At 34.8% G+C, this 22,814-nt stretch overlaps 2 protein-coding genes across 2 annotated transcripts; both read left to right on the top strand.

Annotated features, from left to right (window-relative positions):
- The first annotated feature begins 4,820 nt into the window (after positions 1-4,820).
- On the top strand, positions 4,821-5,729 carry LOC133285242 (extensin-like). The gene has a single exon (XM_061482453.1). It carries the CDS (start codon positions 4,821-4,823, stop codon positions 5,727-5,729), a length of 909 nt encoding a protein of 302 aa, XP_061338437.1.
- An 11,184-nt stretch (positions 5,730-16,913) lies between these two features.
- On the top strand, positions 16,914-21,955 carry LOC133285232 (probable beta-D-xylosidase 2). Its single transcript, XM_061482442.1, has 7 exons — positions 16,914-17,306; positions 18,624-18,902; positions 19,729-19,898; positions 20,004-20,101; positions 20,394-20,744; positions 20,854-21,267; positions 21,348-21,955. The coding sequence occupies exons 1-7, from the start codon at positions 16,914-16,916 to the stop codon at positions 21,953-21,955; spliced, it is 2,313 nt and encodes a 770-aa protein (XP_061338426.1).
- Positions 21,956-22,814: the final 859 nt, after the last annotated feature.

Raw genomic sequence — 22,814 nt, 5'->3', positions numbered from 1 at the left:
AAATTAGAGGATATTTTAACAGAAATTAAGTGATAGCGATATGCATAATTTCCTTAAAGTTGCATGCATTGCTGGGATAATTCTGCCTTGTTGATCATATGATTATAGGCTTTAACGTGTTTACATAACGTACATAAACTATTTATATTTGCATCTAAAATGATATCGTTTTGGGTTAAAAAATAAAAAAATTATAATGAAAAAGACTATTATAACCCTGAAATAAATTATAATTACAAAAATATTTTGATTTTCATCTCAAAATAATATCGTTTTGGACTCAATATAGATAAATTAACTACCTTGACTCCCCGTAAATCAACGATTATGTGGGCAAAATATTCAATCCATTAAGATACAGCCGAGTCAAAAGTCTTCTTGAAGCTATAGCCGCACTGTCGATTTATGAAAGTCAATATAACTTTTGTCATTATTATTATTATTATTATTAAAAAATTACTATTTTTACAATAATAGCTCAATACATTATTGTATTGGCAATACAAATTTTTTAACTTCCTATTCTTGATATATCCAAACCTTGAATTGGTTTATTTTGGGGATAAGAAAATTAGATTTAAAAAATAAAAAATTGATTATTTGCTCGAAAATAATTGATTTCTAATCATGTTATGGTATGATTCTTAATTTACTCCGGATTAGTGGTCCAAGGGGGAACTAAAGGGGAGCGAGCACCGAAGCCTCTCTTCCCAATTCTTTTTTTGGCGTGTATATATATATATATATATATATATATATATATGAAAAGTGTTTATCATTTTAAATGACAGAAAGTTATGTCATTTTAAGAGAGATACAGTCATACAGATACAGAGAATTTGAATTTTAAATTAAAAAATCCACCAACTCTCTCTCATTATTTCTGTTTTTCTGTGTCTATCTCTCTTCTAAAATGAGAATTAATAATGAGGGGTAAAAAGGTGAAAAAGCCTATATATATATATATATAAAAGACAAAATATGCTTACCATAAAAAATATTTACCACATTTACAACCAATCTTATTACTGTTGATTTTCGTCACTATAACTGTTATAATTTATTAATAATTAATTAATAAGCACAACCCAATAATTTTCAATAAAGTATAACGGTTAGATTTACGAAAATCAACGATGATTAAATTGGTTGTAAGGATGGTAAACATTTTTAGTGGTAGGTATATCTTCCCCTATATATGTATATTAGCGATAATAAGTATAAGAATGATATATTTTGGACAAAAAAAATTAATATACGAGTAATGACCCTAAATTTGGCCATGTTCTATATCGTCCGTATAATTAATTAAGAGCGTGTACGATGATTACTATGTGCTTAAGTATTTTTTTACAAAGAAATAATTTTTTTAATTTTTTATACGAAAACTAAAAAATCAAAAAACAAATCTCAAATCTCAAATTTTATTCTGAAATTCATTTTCTGCAATAGAAAAATAAATTAATTTAATTAATTATATTTTTATCATTTTTATTCTCTAAATTAAAAATAAATAAAAAAATATTTTTAGGAATGTGACATCCGATACGAATATTATCATGCATACCCGATATTTATCTTTCCCAAATTAAATTATCAAATTCTCTTGAAACCACTTGTCACTTCTTCTCATGAGTTTGTCTCTTTGAAACATACTCGATGCGAAATTAATTAAGATGCGGACTTCTGGTTCATCATAAATATAAACTTGGGGAAAAGTTTAAAAACTGTCTCATAGTATTGTTTTGAATTACTTATATTTTTATATATAATTTTTTAATCATTTAATCCTTGTAATTTTTTCCATCTAAATCCTGCTTAACATGGTTAGGAACTTAACTAACCATACCTTTTTTACCCTCTTTAAAAAAAAAGTGATAAAAAAAAATAAGATCAAATGTTATAAAAACTTAAAACACTTGCATCTCGTGAGTCTCGTTTAGTGACTCGAATACGAGTATGGCTGGCTAAGGATTGGAGGGTTCATTTCCAGCACATTTATAGGGAAGCTAATAAGTGTGCAGACTCATTGGCTAATTTGTCTTTGGATAATAGGTTTCAGATTCCTTCATTCACTTTTTTGATCCCCTCCTAATCTTAATTTTCGTATTTTAGCTGATGCTTCTTCTGCAGAGAACCTCTGTTGGATTTGTTTGTGATTGTTTTTCTTTTTTTATTTTGTTGCTAGGGCTAGCCCCTTTTGTTCACCAAAAAAAAAAAGGATTACAAGAAAAAATAGAAAAAAGTCAAATGTGTCTAAATAAAAAAATAGAAAAAAATAAGGCCAACTACATTAAAAATCACAATAATGACAGAAAAACTAAAATAAAAAAATAAAAAAAATAATCCAAATGAAATAAATTCTGAAAATGAAAAATAAAAGATAAAAATAAAGATAAAAAATAAAATAAAATAAAAAAGAAATGAAACAAAAAGAAATCATAATTATGAGTTTTCAATATATTTGGTTTTCTTTTTTCTTTTCTTTTTTTTGTCTTGATCTATTTTATTTTATTTTATTTTATTTAGATATGTTTAATCTTTTTTCTATTTTTATTGTTTTTTACTTTTTGGTCTATTTTATTCTGATTTTTTTTTTTAACCTTGTCCCAACCCCATCTACAAAAGATTGTTGTAAATTTTTTTAAAAAAATAGACAAATAATAAAATAGAGATATAAAAAGACTAAGCATATCTAAAGAAAAAGAATAAAATAAATCACGGGTAAAAAAGCAAATATATTGAAAATGTATAGCTGTGATTTCTTTTTGTTCTATTTTTTAATTCATTTTTTATCTTAATTTTTTCTTTTATTTTTTTGTATTTAGTATATATTTTGTTGATTGAGACTATTTTAATTTTAATTTTTAATTTTTTCAGTCACTGCTGTAATTTTTAACATATTTGGTCTTATTATTTTGTCCTTTTTTTTATTTAGACACATTTGATCTGTTTTTTCTTTTAGTCTTTTATTAAATATTCTAAGTTTTCACAATATTTGGTCTTTTTTTTCTTTTTTTATCACTTTATTTTCTTCATCTAAGAAAGGTAAAGTAAGAATATTTAGTCAATTTTCTAACAGTTTTAAGGAGGAGGTAGATGAAGAAAATCACAAGAAGTTAAATGATTAAAAAAATAGGAGTGTAAATAATTCAAAGCAATAACATTGGTATGCTCTCCCTGACTCTGATACCAGAGTCAAGCCGGTCCAAGAAAAGCCTGTGGCAGGGATCACCACTAATGGACTAAGTGGATGAAAACACTAAGTGAATCTGACACCACATCTTAACCCAAAACCTTAAGGCATCGAGTTTATAGGCCCATTCACTTATATCCATTTTACTTAGCCTAATACCAACCAATATGAGACTCATCACATTTAAATATCCCAACAGTTTGCCATTGGGTTTGGGAAATGGAGAGACTCTAAAGTGAATGAATTATCCACATTTACAATATTGTGCAATAGATCACGTTACGAAAAATAAATTTGAACTTTTAGATTCATTTATCTTTGAGTTCTCAAATTACAATTGAAAATTCTCCCGATATGATCATCCTCAATCTAGCGTTAATAAATGTATCACATGGAGAGTATAGTATGTTGATATATAGGTGCTCTTAATAACCAAGGTAGAAATCATGACTCTACAAGAGCTTCCCAGGTGCTGCATATAAAATTTTGGGGGGGTGGGGGGGATGTCCATGACGATATGAATAACAACTCATAAAATGAATAATGAGAAAAGAAGCCCCCTACTTTAATAGGGGGATAGGGTATATGGAGAGGAGAGTTGGGAACAGTGACCATTGTGCCACTGTTCCCACTGTTATTTATCTAAATGCCACGCACCTGAACTTTTTTCCCAAACTGCCACGCGGGCTAGTTCGCTGGGAGTAGTAGCGACCTCGTAATGCTGAGCTGTCAGCTTCCTGGTGGTGTCAGAGTTCGCGACTGACGCAGGCGACCTCTGTTGCAATTAATGCCTGACCAGCCAGGCCACGTGGTGTGCATGCAAGAGAGGTTGCGACTGACGCAGGCGACCTCTGTTGCAATTAATGCCTGACCAGCCAGGTCACGTGGCGTGCATGAAAGCGAGGTCGCTGCCCATGCAGGCGACCTGTGCCCAACGTATACTTTTTCACCCTATATAAACCCCCTCCTTCCCTTCCCATACGCGTCCCCCTCCCCATTTTCTCTCTCTCTCTCTCTCTTAATTTTCTTGCTCTCACATTTGGTCTTTTTGTCTTCATTTGAGGTTAGTGATGTATAATTTGATTAATTTTTATTCTTTTTTTATTGTTAGTTAGTTGTTGTTTAATATATTATATGTAACATAAAATATTAGGTTAGATGACATTTTAATTGTTTTATTATTTTAATTAGTTTAATATTAGTAGTTTAGTAATTACATTTTAATGTTAGTAGTTAAATAACATATTGTTTAATTAATGTATGTAATAAATTGTTTTATATGCGTTATTCATTTATAGGTTTTAGAAGAAGATAATTTTTATGATTAATGTTATGACACATTAGGTTAGATGACATATTATTTATATTATTATTTGAATTATTCTAATATTAATAGTTTAGTAATTGCATGTTAATTTAAGTAGTTAAATATTTTATAGTTTAATTAATCTATTTAATTTAATTGTTTTATTATTTTAATTAGTTTAATATTAGTAGTTTAGTAATTACATTTTAATTTTAGTAGTTAAATAACATATTGTTTAATTAATGTATGTAATAAATAGTTTTATATGCGTTATTTATTTATAGGTTTTAGGGTAAGATAATTTTTATGATTAATGTTATGACACAGAGTGATCGCATGGAGACTGTTCTGCATATGGCATCAGACGAGGCACAAGGAGCATTCACATATCGCCAGATATACGATGAGACCCTTCAGATGATGCCCGCATTCGATGAGTTTGGCAGACTGACAGAGCCTGGAGAGGCTGCACCTCCGCCGGCAGTGGTGCAGACAGTGGAACCGCCTCGTCATCCGCGTGTTAGCCAGCGTGCACGCCACGAGGGATTGCCACTGCATCATCAGGCTCCCGCTATGGCTGATAGGCCTGTGCTTGTGCAGTCTCTTCCGCCCCGTCCAGCCGGTCAGTTTTATGCCCCAGCTTACCCCCCAGGTGGGCTGTCGCAGCCTTACTGGTGGCCTCCCCCAGGCGGTCCGTCTCGGCCTAGCGGGTCATCGACTCACTTCGAGTACCCATGGTTTTCAGCACCGACGCAGTCGTACCCTGGATATCAGCCACACTTCACTCAGCCATTCCCAGGTCAGCAGTTCCCAGGTCAGACCAGCGGTCCATCTTATTCTCATGCTGAGCCTTCTGCGCACGAGCACAGCCAGTTTCCAGGACAGTCCAGTTCGCAGCCTCAGCCTGGTCTGGAAGAGTTCACAGAGGATTACATACCCACATTTGATTCCCCTGCCGTCATGGCCACGCCGGAGGCATTTTCGGCTGACTTCTTTCAGTCACCCTCATCTGGTCCTACAGGTTTGCTTGCGCAAGAGGACATTGCGGGTACTTTGGAAGATATTGATGCAGACGCAGGAGCGGAAGCAGCCGTTGCACCCGGAGGAGACGGTGAAGACGTGGTCAGGCGTAATCCAGATAGACAGGCCAGGGAGCGCTGTTTCTTGTCACCATATGAGAATAACCAGGCACGTTGTTCCAAGTATCATGGGCGGCCGCGACAGTAGTGATTTGTTGTTTTATCATAGGACTTTTTATTTTATCAGAGCATTCATATGTATGTAAATGATATGTTTTGGACTCCATCCTTAGATTTCCATTTATTACTGTATGCTGACTATTATGTTATTGTTAGAAACATGTGGTGTTATGTGCTATCCCTAGTTAACTACCCGAAAAGAAAATTATGAAACCAGCAAGCACACGATGATCATATTAATTAACATATTACATTCACTAAAGTTCACGACTAACGACAACCCACAATCAAATAAAAGCAGGTATAATTATAAACGAAACAAAAAAACGTGTGACAACACACAGACAGGAGAGGGTAACCAACGTTTCGACAAGTTTGTTTCACGCAACATTTAATTGCCTTGCAAGCGAGATGGACAACGACGTCTGTCATGGCCAACAACCCTACAATAACCACATCTTAACTGCTGGCTCACACCCTCGCGCTGATCCATTTCATTACGGATTCGGGTACTTCGCGACCTGCCATTTTTACGTCTAAGTGACACATCCGGGAGAATTGTTGGGCCTTGGCTGGGTGGGATGAAGTCTTCATTACCAATTGGATACCATTGCCCGGAATATACCTGGCATTGATATGATGCACTATATGCAGGATCAATGTATTGTAAGGAATCATGATTTACTGATTTGCACACAGCAATCACATGACTAGATGGGTACCTAAAAGCAGTAAACTTTCCGCCTCTATGAGTTCTTTGATTGTAAGACTCTTGACCTTCAAATCGTGTTTTTTGTCTGTCATACGACATAACAAAGTGTGTTGCAGTATTTTGTTGGTTTTTAACGTATTCAACCCAGAACATTTTGGCGAAACGATTACCTTTGTCCATCTCTTCCCGAGCCTCCTGCCCGTGGGCCAAAAAATATTTGTTAAGCCTAACGTACGTGATGCGCACCAAAGACGTGATTGGTAAGTTTCTGGCACCTTTAAGCACCTTGTTAACACACTCCGACAAGTTTGTAGTCATATGGCCAAATCGCCTTCCTTCAGCATCGTATGATATACTCCATTTTTCCTTCGGAATTCGATCAATCCATGCTGCTATCTGTGGGCTTGATTCTTTAAATTTTTCCAAACCAGCGTCAAAATCCAATCGCGATGTAGTGTAGCCTGTACATGACAACACATAATTGTTAATAACTAATAACATCAGCGTCGTACGATCATTGTAACAAATTAAAAAAATTCTAGTGACATCCATACCTAACTTCTTTAACTGGTTCTTCAACATGATGTTTTTGAACTTATGATTGAAATTGCTTGCCAGATGTCTCACGCAAAAAACATGGTACGCTTTGTGTGGTTGCCACCCTAACGCAACATTATTGACGGCTGCCAATATACCTGCATGTCGATCAGAAATAAGGCATATTCCATCTTTCTGAGTCACATGGATCCGTAACATGGCCAAAAACCAGGACCAATTGTCAATATTCTCACAACTAACAACAGCAAACGCTACAGGCAGGACATAATTGTTACCGTCAACAGCTGTAGCGATCAGTAGCGTTCTGCGGTATTTTCCATACAAATGTGTCCCATCGATTTGGAGCATAGGCTTGCAATAATTAAAGGCATCACAACACTGTTTGAATGTCCAAAAAACCCTTTTAAACACCTTGTGCGAACCATCGAGCCGACCATCAATCCTATGTTCATTCACATCCAGTTTATAGGCAGACCCAGGAGAAAACAATAACATATAATCCAACCATCTTGGCAGAAACGCGTACGACTCATCCCAATCCCCAAATACCCTCACAATTGCCTTCTGCTTTGATTTCCAGGCTTTTCTGTATGATATATGAAATCCTAGACTTGATGCAATCCTCTCCTGTATTAACCCAATTTTAACACTAGGCTCTTCACGTATCGTTTCTGCGGTTTGACAAACAACAACGTATTAGCGTTACACTCACGATATTAATTTAAACATTTACCAGATGGTTGACTTACCGATGATCAATTCACAAATGAAACTAGAGTTAAGTTGTTTGTGATCCTGTGAAAGTGTTTGAGATACACACGTATGGATGTTGTTCCACACGCCTATTATCCATTCATGACCGCCTTTTTTCAGATATGCTCGCATCCTCCACGGACAACCATCATTGTGATTTTGACAAATCATTATCAGCCTTTGCGTATCACTTTTTAGTACGACAGTTGTGCGATTTTTTGCCATTCAATACTGTTTGATGGCCATTTGTACATCCTGCTTGCTTTCAAATTGCTGGTCCTTATAAAGCTCTTGACCCATTTGCCAATTTGGTACTTGTGCCCCTTGCATGTCATCACACTCTTGATCGGGGTGTGCCCAGTTAATGTTCGTGTAATGTGGTATTTCTGACCAAAATGGAACATTATCCACTGCTTTTTAACACTCATTTCGAATGTCGTTAAGTACATAAAAATATAATTAAACTGAAACAGTAAATTATCTTAAAACTCAAATGGTAAACTACCTAACCTGCAGCAGGTGGTGGGTCATGCGCACCAATAATACCCGGTGTTGGAATCGGTTCAACCAAAGCAGGGGACGTTTCCAACTTGAAATCACCATCAACGTCTGTATCCGACGAGTCACTGTCAGGGACTAGACCTTCATCAACCTCCTCCTCGGAACTATCAGTACGCCCCGATGGATCATCTACTTTATTGGCATGAATCACATCTAAAGGTTGTGTTATTGGGGGAGATGATGGTGGGGGTGACACATTTATATCTTCCGCATCTACTTCCGGCTCTTTGTTAATGTCTATGGAGTGACTGGTAGGGATGAAACATTGAGTGCTTGCCTCTCCACCGTTGTTTAGTTCTGCATATAACTCGATGTATGAGTACTCTCCATGCTGTCGAAATGCATCAACTACTAGTGACACATCTTCATCCTCAACCACCTCCACAGCAACCCATTGCACGGGGTTACCAGAAGCACATCTAACAATCAGTCGAGACAAGGATTGACCTCGTTGTAATCTCAACTTCTTGTATATTATTTTCTTGAGCTCATTATATTTGCAACGCGGACTCATGCGGAAGATCTTCGTATCTCCTTCAAACACTTGATCGTTCGGTCCAAAATATCTTCTCCCATTGTAATATAGAAGGCATATTACATCATTGCTATTCTCACTCGTTATGTACTGAAAATAGAATTCACACACAGAAATGGAAAAATTTAATTTGAAAACGAACGAGAATGAATGACTGATCGAGGGAGGGGGTCTAAATATAACACTGAGTTCGCTTTATGGCCCAGCGACCTGTAACTGTCGGCAAGTAGTTCGCTGACCAAGGCAGCAGACTTCTAGGGAACTGCCACGTGGCACCTAGGTCGCCTTGGCCCCCAGCGAACTTGGCTGGGGTCAGACACGTGCCATTTAGGTCGCTTGCGTGGGCAGCGAACTCAAAATACGTTGCAGGCTTTATTTCACCCAAGTTCGCTACTGACACAAGCGAACTTGAGAACCACCAGCTTTCTGACACATCATCATGCCTAGTTCGCTACTACTCCCAGCGAACTAGCTCGCGTGGCAGTTTGGGAAAAAAGTTCAGGTGCGTGGCATTTAGGTAAATAACAGTGGGATCAGTGGCACAATGGTCACTGTTCTGGAGAGTTGTGCCCCATTAGTCCAATCTTGTCATTGTACAAGACATACTACCACTGTAGGGGTATGGGGTGCCCTTCTAGAAGGTTTTAAAAGTGGACTATATTATTGAGTCTGACATGTTGGGCTTATAGCCAACCAAAACAGATATTTTATTCAGTTCGCTAGGACTTAGATTCCTTTTTTAATTTCTTATTTATTTTAAGCATCAGACAAACAAATTCAAATTAATAATTGCAAATAAATAATTTAATCCATATTTGATTTATTTTTTGGTCTAGAGCTGTTTTTTTTTTTTTTTTTTAGTAAATTGGTCTAGAACTACCTTTTATTATGTAATATAAATGAGCTTCCCTAGTAGTTTAGCTGATTTTGACAGCCCAGTTCTATAAGTAGCACCCACACACTACGTACCAAACATGCTTATTGGCCCAGAAACCTCAACATTTTATGGGAAACCGTTGAACTACAACTTGACAATACCCAAAAAGAGTGGGCCGAATGGGTACTTCAAGTTGGTGTTTTAAACTATCCAAAATCAGGATTCATAACAAGAACAAAACTATCCAAAATCAGGAAAAGGAAAGTAATTGTAGAAAAGAACCCCTCAATAAATAACGTTCCTCAAACATCACCCGCTACTCACACTTATTTACAATAGTATAGATGGGAAAATTAAAGGGTAGGTATAGAGAAACTTTAACCAGACAAGCTACAATTAGACGATGAAAGCTGTTGTAAGGTGATGTATGGTGAGTAGTATTATTCAAACTCTATTAACGATTTCAGGCAAGATCTCAATCTTCCAAAATCCGTGCTGTTTATGTAGTTTTGAATCGTTTGATCGAGCACTAAGAGAAATGAGGTGAATTTCGTCGTTTAAAAATTTTAATTTAAAACTTTTAAATTTTATATCTTGTATCGGTATTTTCTCAATTTTAGTGGTTGCAACTTGCAAGTTCTTCCTGGCACTACTTTTAATAGCTTATCCGTGTGAGAAAATTAGAAATGATTATTCAAAAGATGAATATTTATATGATTGCAAGTATATGCAGATATAGGCTTTTAACTCTCTGCAAATGCAATGTGCCCTTCCCAATCCCTGGAGGGACCATCCCAGAATGGGATGTCCACATCCACAGAACATAACCATACAACTAGTTATGTCATTATTTTTGGAACCACCATCTCCTTTTACTAATGTCATCAACTCCCTCTCGCTCTCTATAGAGGAATAAAGCTGAATTTCATGCTATGCTACGACTGGAATTTCATTATGCAACTCAGAGAATGAAATCATAACTAACATAGTTGTGTTTAAAATTATTAAAAAGTCAAAATGGTTTGATTTAGAAATTAGTTTGTATTATTATAAGGGGAAGGATATTGTGACAACCAAGTTGTGTTACTACCAAGTGACTACCAATCAATCTCACCGTTAGATCGATTATGTCGATCCAATGGTTATATTTATTTCCATCTTTGTATGGTCATGATTCCCCATATTTAAAGTGAAAGCATTAAATATGGGAAATCATAACCATACAAAGATAAAAATAAATATAAAGTATTAAATTTGTGGAATCATGACCATACAAAGATCGAAATAAATATAACCGTTGGATCAATATAATCGATCTAACGGTAAGATTGATTGGTAGTCACTTGGTAGTAACACAACTTGATTGTCACAATATCCTTTCCCTTATTATAAAAATAAAATTATGACTAATTTATAAATTACATTTTATTTTTAAAACACATTATTGATTTTTTTCTCTCTTTATTTTCAGAGTATCCCTTATTTTTTTATTTATTTTTTGGTAAACAGAGTATCCCTTATTTAGTAGATAAGATACTAATATCTCAAATCAAAATGCTATTTCCAATAATATTTTCTTTCATACTCATAAATTAAATAAAAAAATAAAATAAATTATTATTTATAATTATATAAAATGTTAGTGTAAAAAATTACAGTGCATCAGAATTAATTCCTTTTCACAATTACATCAGTGCTATTACTTATTATTTCTATATTTCATGGGCTCACCATAATATATAGCGTTAATCTCACGCAATGGTTACGTTAATTTGTACTTTTGTAGTTGCAAAAAAGGAATATGGAGAACAGAGCATATTTATGCTGCCAAGTCCCTTCACCGACACGCGACGTGGTTACGGGCCGGGCAATGAGGTACCTTTCAGTATGGGCTAACAACCAGAGTTTCCCATCCAACTGCTCAAAGTAGAGTGGTGGTCCCCAAAAAACAAAATAAATAATGCCAAAATGATTTGAAATTCTGAACTTACCAGCAAAGCTACTACTATTATTATTATAACACCAAAAGAAGAAAGCAATAATTAAATAAAGGGTCTGGGAGTGAGGGGAATGATGTTTCAAATGTGAGTTAGCTTGTGCAGGGAGCATAGTTATCAACATAGCATGGCGTTATGAAGGTTGTTAACGGTAGGAAGGCTAGAGTCCAGATACCGATAACTGACGCGATGTGGCAACGTTATCGACCAAGCTGTTTCAAACGTCCTTATAATGATCCTACCAATTATTTTGCCTTTTATGAAGAGGCTTTCAATGACCTCGATTGGTTACTTCTGCGAGTAACTGGAATATAAATAAAAACAAAAGCTCTCTTGATACGGTACTGTCGGGCGGGCCATGGAGCCATACTAATCAATAGATTAGGTTACATTAATCGTAATAAATATATATAATATTATATCTCAATCCAAAACTTTAAAGTATTTGATTACGAGTTCTTTTACTTATGTAAACTCCATTTTTTATTTTTTCTAGTATAGTATATGAACTCCATTTAGTCTTTTAGTTGTGCAACCCACGTTGATATGCTCCTTTAATGGAAGTCAAATCCATCTAGCCAAACACTTGCTTAGTCCGAGTCTAATTTGGCTCTGATACCATGGTTAGGCGGCTAAGAGGTGCATAATAAAAGACCATCACCCATGAATTAAACTATACAAATATGTTCAATATCACTTCTCAACTAAATATGTTAAATACAATCATTTTCTCCTATTAGTGACTTATGACATAAGTGGGTCTTATCTTGATTTTTTTTTTGTTTCAATCATTTTGTAGACTCCACTTATGCCATGAGTCACTAGTAGAAGAAATATTTTCTCCTTTTGTAAAGAACTCACCTTGATTTCTCCTCACGCAACAATTCTTTAGACTTGAAACATGGATATTACATAGGTTCAATTTTTTTATTTTATTTTTATTTTACTTATGCTTATTTAATTTCACTAGAAGTTGGAGGAAGATGAGGATCGAATTCATGATCTTGTGAACATGTAAAGAATTAATTCAACACAAAACCTTAAGATGTTAGGTGAGGATCTTTTTAATAGTTTATATTATTCTCTAATACCTTTAAAAGGAGAAAATGTTTTGTCATATTTTAAAGCATTAGATTTATCACACGTACCATACCATCCTGCTATCTTATTGCATTAGGCATAAAAATTTTGGAATCATGATGATAATAACGATACTAAAACGAAATCGCATGATAACTAATATACGTTCTATCTGTTTGAGAATACATTTAAACGTAGCGTGTAAGTGTATAGTAAATTATTTAACATTATTTTAATTATACGGTTTGTCTAAAATCATCTGTATTTACTTTTTCTCTTTAGGTACGCAATGCACTTGTTGGTCACTAGTAACAACTAACAGATCCAACAGTGAATACTACGGAATTCGGCATGCATTTCTATATTGCTTAAAGCTACATGAGCTTAACTAATTGATTTTGTGCATGTTGAAGGGGTTTGTCCACCATACCAGTTTTTATATTAACCTTTTTCAACCTGAACCTGATCAAACGATGATGATCAGGTACATATACTCACTCTCTCAAGAAGGCCAAGAAAAAAAAATTAATTATACTTTAATAAAATTATATTAACAAAATCAAATAAAGTAAACAATTAGTTATAATATATATACTCACCAAAATAGGTCTGTGTCTCTGATATTTGGGTGGTAGAAATTTAAAAGAAATGTATCCAAAAAAAAAGAGTAAAAGAAATCGGTATATACCAGACCGTTGATAATCAACAAAAATTTTGCAAACATTTAGAAAGATATGAACACTGAAAAGCAAATGAGGCGCCGACCGCGCTGTGGCTTCAATTCCCAGTGATTCTCTTTTTGTCTTTCGTTTATTTGGTCTTCAACTCGAACTATAGATTACAGCTGTGAGTCTAGTTATAAAATCAGTCAGGAGGTTGCTGTGGCTTAACTTTTATTTAAAAGAAGGGGATAATGAAGATTGAGTTTTATATTACATGATTATAAAAAAAATTATACTGTATATGGATTCTTTTTAATTGTTTGGTAAAGATCATTAATAATTTATATGCTTAATTTAAACATGAGTTTGTTTTTCCTGCGGTTATTGCAAATAGATTATCTGCATAAGCTTAATACGACGTCATTTTAGAACAAATATCATGGTGTTTTTATAATTTTAATTTATTTCAGAGTTATTATAGTCTTTATAATTATAATTTTTTAATCTTTCAATCCCAAAACGACATCGTTTTAGAAGTAAATGCAAATAACTTATTTGCAGAAATATTTTTTGTTTAAATATTTAGTAAAAGCTTCAATATGATTCTTTCTCGGATTAAACTTTAATTAGACATATACTAATGGGGTTAATTTTTCTAAAGATTCTTTTATGCACAAACATCATATAATGGGACCCATCAAGTTAAAAAAAAATAAAGGATAGGAATTTCGGTGTGTGTATAAGAGAAAATCTTCTCTAAAATGAGAAAAGATGAATATTTTCAATTTTAAATTTATGAATTTTTTTCATTCAATACTTTCATGTTGTATATCAAACATTTGATAAAAGAAAGAGATATATTTTTTTTATGTTGTAGGAAAAGAATTACCTCATGTTGTAGAAATAAAAGTATAAGTGGGACCCACATGTAAGAGGAGAGAGAGAGAGAAAAAAGTGGTGGGACCCAACCCTTTTTGTGTGTGTAGGAGAGATGTTTATCTCATGTAAAATAAGATAAACATAATCCTAAAAGAAATGCTAGATTTGGAGTAAAGATAAGAATGAAGAAAAGTGCTAAATGGCGGCAGAAAGCAGACAAAACTTCTGCAACACATAATGGGCGGCTTCCAAAGAAAACCGAACAAAGCTTTTCATCGATGTTTTTCCGAGAAAACTGAAGTGGATACTTTGTCCTGTGTTCATCCATCACCACACGTGCAGACCTATACTGTATCCACTATCCATATTGTGGGACATGATACGATGTGATATACAAATATGTAAATTTTAAAAATATTTAGTGGTGATATTAAATAATATTTTTAATATATATAATATAATTTATATTTAATATATATAGTGTCTAATAATAAGTTATATAATTAATGAAATATTTAAATTTCATAATATAAATATAAAGTAAAAATAATTTTTCATGCATTGTTAATTTTGTGTCAAATTCAATAATAAAAAATATTTAATTTAATAAGTTAATTTTTTATATTTAATTACAAGAATAACATAAAATAAAATTGGAATATACATAAACATTAACGATATGTCAAAAAATGTTAACTAGTATCAAAAAAATATGTCAGAGCATTAATTGTATATTCTAAAATATTGGCTGCATGTGAGATGCCGACATACATTTTTCTGAGAGGAAAAAAAAGCGTGTCCGTAGTTCAAAGGTGCACACTATAGTAGTGATATTCCAATTACCCATATCCAAATCTATAAAAATAACACCATTTTTAATTCTTTGAACTTTGATATCCCACCAATTTTATTTTATTTTCACATTCTTCCCCTTTAAAAATTTGGAAAACATTGACCATGCAATGAAAATAAAAAAGTTACCATGAATGATAAAAATAACAGTATTCAACTCATAGCGTGTAAAAAAAAGTTTTGACAATAAATAAAGGATTTTGTAAGAGTTATGTTGTAGGAAAAGTGATTGTGTAATATTATAGAGATTCATTTTGCGTGCAGTAGTTTTTTTTTTTTTGCTTCAAACAATATGAGCCCCACAAAATATTGTGTATGTAGAAAACTTTTTTGTGTCATGTTAAATGATGAATACAAACTCCATAAATAAAAGGATGCTGATCCTACGTCATATTCACTCTGGTTTTGAACTTTGAGATGAAGTCAGAAGCTTTGTTCCGTGATGCTGACCTTACTTGTAAGCGAAGCTATATTCTCAACCAACGAGCACTTCATTAAACATGTAAATTAAAATTGGAGAAGGGATAACATTTTATTGTAATTCAACGACCTGCCCTTTCTTGATCTCTGATTTCCCTTGGACCTGACTCCACTTTGTTTTGATGTCTCTGATTTTTCAATCAATTCCCTTTGAATAATGTGTGATACACTCAAGCTATTTCAGTTTTAGTCCGTTTTATAAAATTAACAGCTCAACTAAGAGTAAAAACTGTCAAGCAACTCTCGAATAGTTAAACAGCCTAACAACGATTTGACTTACTAATTATTTGTAGCAAAACGCCAATCTCCGCAGTGATTTCGTTGAGATTACAAATTACACAGCCAAATTTTTAATAGATTCGAATCTAAATTATCGTCATTAGTTGATAAATTATGCATCGTGATTTTCTCTTTTTTATTATGGCCACAGATCTTTACACTGATCTGATCCAGAATACAACATAGAATTTTGGACCCCCTAATCATTTTATTGGCCAAGATAAGTTATGCTTGCCACATAAACATTAGAAAATGTTACACCTAAAAAAAAGAAAGTCAATATTGTGTACTCTAACATAACCCATATGTCCTATTTATTAATGTCTAACAAGTAGGACCAACCGCACCCCGGAAGCAGAGTAACGAATGCCCATCCTAATGTTGGACTATATGCATATGGCATTAACGCGTCCAATCCTCTACAAACACATAATATATATTTTATTGTATTTCGTTTTCATTTTTACATGAAGATCGAGCATAACTTTTTACACACATCCATAAACATGTGAATCGTGCACAAGAATCAGTTATTATTAATGCTACATTAATCGGAAGAAAAATAAATGTCGACGTAAAAAGTAAAACCAAACAAAAATACTGTAAAACAAACATTAGAAACAGACCCCATCGTTTTGAATTTGCTAAATTGATTTGGTGATAACTACGCAAGTAGATACGTAGGGTTCAAAAACGCATTCGGTAGGTGGATTCCTAGGTTGTTAATTTCATAAACTGGCTTAGAGATCTCTTTTTTGTTAGTCACCAACTTTAATTGAAATCTCACCAGTCAAGTTGCTTCATTTCCAAAAAACTATTACCCCCCCAAAAAAAATACATTATGGAAAATGCAATCACCAAAGGGCCAGCTAATAGCTAGCTCTATCTATTACAACAGCTAACTATATATATTGTTCCCTCCATCCCATAACTTCTCAAACTACCAAACCAACACTCTTTTATTTTTATTATTTTTTTCTTTCCTAAATGGCTTCCATCTTCTCACCCCTCATAACAATCCTCCTCCTCCTCCTAATTTTTGGTGGTGAGGCACGTGACCCTTTCGCCTGTGACCCAAAGAACACCGCCACAAAGAACTTGCCGTTTTGTAAGGCGTCGTTGCCAATACCAGCAAGGGTGAATGACCTAATTGGAAGGTTGACGCTACAAGAAAAGGTTAACCTCCTAGTGAACCATGCCACGGCGGTTCCACGGCTTGGAATCCAAGGCTACGAGTGGTGGTCTGAGGCACTCCATGGGGTTTCAAATGTGGGTCCCGGAACCAAGTTTGGTGGCCAATTCCCTGCCGCCACTAGCTTCCCTCAAGTCATCACTACCGCTGCTTCATTCAACGCGTCCATGTGGGAAGAAATTGGACGGGTGAGGTTTTCTTTTGCATACAATCCAATCAAAATAAAAAAGGCATTTAGAAATAATTAGTATATATATATATATATATATATATATATATATATATATATATATATACTGTAAAATATTCTTATTACTAATCTATTGTTATTTTTCAACTGTTGAATCCCATTTTTTGTTGACAATTTGTGAAAAATTTCTGAAAAAAAAAAATTAAGTACTCTTGAAAATACATAATTATATTAAATTAGTAGTAAATTGATAATAGAAATATTTTATAGTAAGAATATCCTACCTCTTTATATAATTTCATATTAGAATCTTTATCAGAAAAATGTATAAACTTTAATTAGTGTAAAGTGGTAAAATTAATATGGCTAAGAATAATGATTATTTTTCAAAATAATCATTATTAATACATTTTGATTATTAATTATTGAAATTTATTAATCTGTAAAACAATATTTTAAAATAAATTTAACGAGCATAATATATTACTGTGCCTCGAGTTTTGCTTTGCTCTCTGTCATTTGCTGAGATTTTATTCTCTTTTCGTTGTGTTGTGTTGCCAACATAGCTTTGGGGCTTTGCTTCTGTTTTCTAAGATGGATGGAATACTTAATTGTAAGACCAGCAGTCTTATCACTGTACGTATACAAGTGCGTCTGAAGGTGTCAGACATTAATTTAATTATCTACCATGACTTTTATGCTCAACAAGAATCTTACGCAAATTTTCAAAATTAAATACTCTTGAAAAAAAAAAAGTTCACGATAACCAATAAAACGGAGCTCACTTTCTTTATTCAACACATCCTGTTTAAGGTTGCTTCCTTGCAGTAATAAGAATTGTGTTTGAATAAAATTTCATAATTAAAAGTGACCTATATTACCACTGAAAATAAGAATAATGCGAAAGAATATTAAATTGGGGTGCAATGTACTTTAACTTATGAATTTGGTATTATTTTTTTGGCCCTACGTTTGTTTATGCTTTTCCTTTTAAACTCCAAAAAAACAGGTGATATTTTCAACCAAATCCGTGATGGGTTCGGTTTTTTTCTTCTTCTTTTTTCCTGTTTCGCTTAGTGATGTTGGTTCACTTCTCAAGTTGATTATATCATTGAGACTGGCGTACCAGCAACCATTTTACCAAGTTTGTCACCCTTTCCTAAGCAACTTGCAAATCATGTCAGTGACCATTTCATCAAGTTTGTGAGGCCTTTTGGTTTTAGGGGCTGCCTTGTAGGCTTTTTAAAAGAGAAAATCTTATGCATGTACCAAAAAAAGAAGAAGAGAAAATCTAACGTTGGGGGGTAATTCGCAGGTTGCCTCAGACGAAGCAAGGGCAATGTACAACGGAGGAACGGCTGGGCTAACGTACTGGAGCCCAAACGTTAATATTTTTAGGGACCCACGGTGGGGCCGTGGACAGGAGACTCCCGGTGAGGACCCCATGCTAGCCGGTAAATATGCTGCCAGTTACGTGAGGGGACTTCAGGGAACGGACGGTAGCCGGTTGAAGGTGGCTGCTTCTTGCAAACACTTTACGGCTTATGACCTTGATAATTGGAACGGTGTGGATCGCTTTCACTTTAATGCAAAGGTACGCTACTACGCTTTATCAAATGGTACGGGGAAATTTGGATTGGGAATATGGGAATCTTCTTAGATGTGGACCCCTCTTGTTGATATTATGCACTTGCTGAGCTAGCTTGGTACTTTTATGCATGCCATATTCTCCACTCTAGCACTTTTGGTAGACCAAGATGATTCGTAGGATATGTGCGTCATTTATGCTTTTCTTTTTTCTTATTCTTTTGATTATTAAAATGTGTCCTGTGAATCTGTGATTGATCGAATAACAATATATGTTGTTGAACCAAAAAACAAATAAGCATTAATCATACAATAAATGTTGATAACTATTTAACACATCGATAATCAAGTATAGTTCTAGTGTAGGTTTTCACCTGTAGATATAATGATATTGTATTAATTTTACAACTAAGGAATGACCCCGATGATTAGACGTCAAATATTTTTTTTTTCTTCTGTCGCTTATATCCTAAAAAACTTGATATGCAATGTAATTAATCAAATATTTTTCAACTTTTTTTATTTAACTCAATTCTAACCACATCAATCTGTGCATAGCATGTTAGAATTTAACCCTCAGTATGTAACCTTGAAAATCTAACGATTTAATGATAGCTTATATTAAATTAACAATATTCTGTGCTTGTTTGAATTGTTTTTTGCACTATATTCTTGAGGATTGATCATAGATTCATAGTGTCGGGCCATCAGCCATGGATGCCTTTTGTAGTTTTGTTTACAACTTTCCACAGCCCTTATCCAAACAAGGATGACACCACCTAATATTGTAATATTAATTTGAGTAGAACCTTACTTTTTAGCTCCGTGTACAGGTTAGCAAGCAGGACATAGAGGACACGTTCAATGTGCCATTCAGGATGTGCGTGAAGGAAGGCAAAGTGGCGAGTGTGATGTGTTCTTACAATCAGGTTAATGGGGTCCCTACCTGTGCGGACCCCAACCTCCTAAAGAGAACAGTTCGCGGCCAATGGGGTCTTAATGGGTAAGCTTACAAACAATGCCAAAAGGCTCATTGGATGGTCATCACCTTCTATCAAAGGAATTATCTCAAACTAATAAAATTATTTTTCGCTTTGGTGTGGTGTAGGTACATTGTATCGGACTGTGACTCAGTTGGGGTGTTCTACACTAGCCAGCATTACACATCAACGCCAGAAGAAGCTGCTGCCGATGCCATTAAAGCAGGCTAGTCACTAAATCGAATTAATTCGGTTCATTTATTCGACATTAATAAATCATTATTAAGAAAAATGTGTAGCCGAATGAAGAAGTGGGGACAAATTTTTGGTACATTGGATGTACCAAAATCGGTACATTTTTTTTCATATTTGAATATAAAAATTCATCATTTTTTAATTTTATTTTTCTTGTCACATAAAAATTTCTTTTGGTAAAAAGATGTATACATCTGATATGCACCAAAGATTTATTCGAGAAGCTGGAAGATAAAATGTCATGATATTTGATCATGTTTCAGGTTTGGATTTGGATTGTGGGCCTTTCCTGGGATTGCATACGCAGAATGCTGTCCAAAAAGGCATGTTAAGCGAAGCTGACGTGAATGGTGCTTTAGTGAACACACTGACAGTACAAATGAGATTAGGGATGTTCGATGGTGAGCCATCAACTCACCCATATGGGAACCTTGGTCCAAAAGATGTGTGCACTCAATCTCACCAAGAGCTGGCTCTTGAAGCTGCAAGACAAGGGATTGTGCTTCTTAAGAACAGTGGACCTTCTTTGCCTCTCTCCTCACGGCGTCACCGCACCGTGGCTGTCATTGGGCCCAATTCTAATGTCACTGTCACAATGATTGGCAACTATGCTGGTTGGTCCTTTTTTTTATATTCCCTTAAAATCAACTCTAACTATGGACCCAAATAAAGAGACAAAAAGAAAAAGCAACTCTAAATGTTTCTTTACCTTCTTTTTATTAGGTATTGCTTGTGGATACACAAGTCCCTTACAAGGAATAGGAAAATACGCCAGGACTATTCACGAGCTGGGTTGTGAAAATGTGGCTTGTACTGATGACAAGCAATTTGGGAGGGCTCTAGATGCAGCTCATCAAGCAGATGCGACTGTTCTAGTAATGGGTCTGGACCAGTCGATTGAGGCTGAAACCGTTGACAGGGCTGGGTTGCTTCTTCCAGGGCGTCAACAAGACCTTGTCTCAAAGATAGCAGCTGCCTCGAGAGGCCCAACAATTTTGGTTATAATGTCTGGTGGGCCTGTTGATATAACTTTTGCAAAGAATGATCCTCGAATCGTAGGCATCTTGTGGGCTGGTTATCCGGGTCAAGCTGGTGGAGCTGCCATTGCAGATATCTTGTTTGGAATTACTAACCCAGGTTTGTCATAAAATCAATAGTAGGCCCAAATAGGTATAAATGTAAATTTCATATATTACAATATCATGTTTCAATTTCAGGCGCCAAGCTACCTATGACATGGTACCCACAAGGATACCTACAAAACTTGCCAATGACAAATATGGCAATGAGATCAAGCCGAACCACAGGGTACCCTGGAAGAACCTATCGATTTTACAAAGGTCCAGTGGTGTATCCATTTGGTTATGGATTGTCTTACACACACTTTGTTCATACATTGGCTAGTGCCCCTAAATTGGTCTCAGTTCCCGTGGATGGCCACCGTCACGGAAATAGCTCGAACATTTCAAGCAAGGCAATTAAAGTGACACATGCACGATGTGGCAAGCTTTCTATTACACTTCACGTCGACGTTAAAAACGTTGGCTCCAGAGATGGCACTCACACGTTGCTAGTGTTCTCGGCACCACCCGCAGGTAATGGCCATTGGGCACCACACAAGCAATTAGTGGCCTTTGAGAAAGTTCATGTTCCTGCTAAGGCTCAGCAGCGAGTGCGAGTCAATATTCATGTCTGCAAGCTCCTAAGTGTGGTTGACAGGTCTGGGACTAGGAGAATTCCAATGGGGGATCACAGTTTTCACATTGGCAATCTTAAACACTCTGTATCACTTCAAGCAGAGACACTTGGAATTATCAAGTCCTGAATTTTTTTTTTGGGGTAAGATTGATCCATTCAATCACGGTTCATGGTATTTGGTTCATGCCAAATCTACATTGAGTATCTGCTAGACAACCTCAACCTCTACATGAGATAAGTGTATATTAGATTAATAGTATGCCAGGGAGATTTGAAGTTTTACCCTTTTCAACTACCTACATCGGGTTTTGGTTCTAAGGAACCATCAATTCAAACCGCAAATTGTTGATATCACAATTATAGCACCGAAGAGAGGACATGCTAGATTGGTTCCTCAGTCATAGTCAAATAAAGAAATTGGGTTTGGTTGCAATTTTTTGGAGAAGAGATCAACGAAATGTATTGTTCTCTGCCCTCCGATTCCTTTCTACTTTGTTTACTATATTTTTTGTCTGCATTATTACAAATGCAGGACATTAGGATTGTTTTCTTTTGTTAACGCAACTGTAAGATTGGTAGTAAGAGTGGGCTTCTTTTATCTGTTTTATTTCTTGTCATTACAAATAAAAATTGATTCTTCAAAAAATTCTAAATGATAATACCTTATCTCTTGATTATTATCTTTTTTCCTAAGATATGATTGTACAAATGATTTGATTCCGGAACCATGAAGCGGACATAAGACATTGCCCAATTTCTGTGCTTCTTAGCAGTACCTTCCACTGATATTTAATTGCAAGAACCAGTATGTGTCTTTCCTTTTCACCCTACATGAGTACTTATTTCATGTGCGTTATATGTGGACATAGTCATATGAAAAAGTATAATTCGATAAACTTTGTATTCACAAACTTTCCATTGACTTCCATATAAATTCATTGGAATGACATCACGACCCACTATAAAATTGCCCAAGGAGGTTGAGT

Source organism: Gastrolobium bilobum, unplaced genomic scaffold, assembly GCF_033153095.1.
Source record: "Gastrolobium bilobum isolate Gb01-03AN ecotype WA unplaced genomic scaffold, APGP_CSIRO_Gbil_v1 utg12170, whole genome shotgun sequence".
In the NCBI taxonomy this organism is placed as follows: Eukaryota; Viridiplantae; Streptophyta; class Magnoliopsida; order Fabales; family Fabaceae; genus Gastrolobium; species Gastrolobium bilobum.
This window is presented reverse-complemented; position numbering and strand designations above follow the sequence as displayed.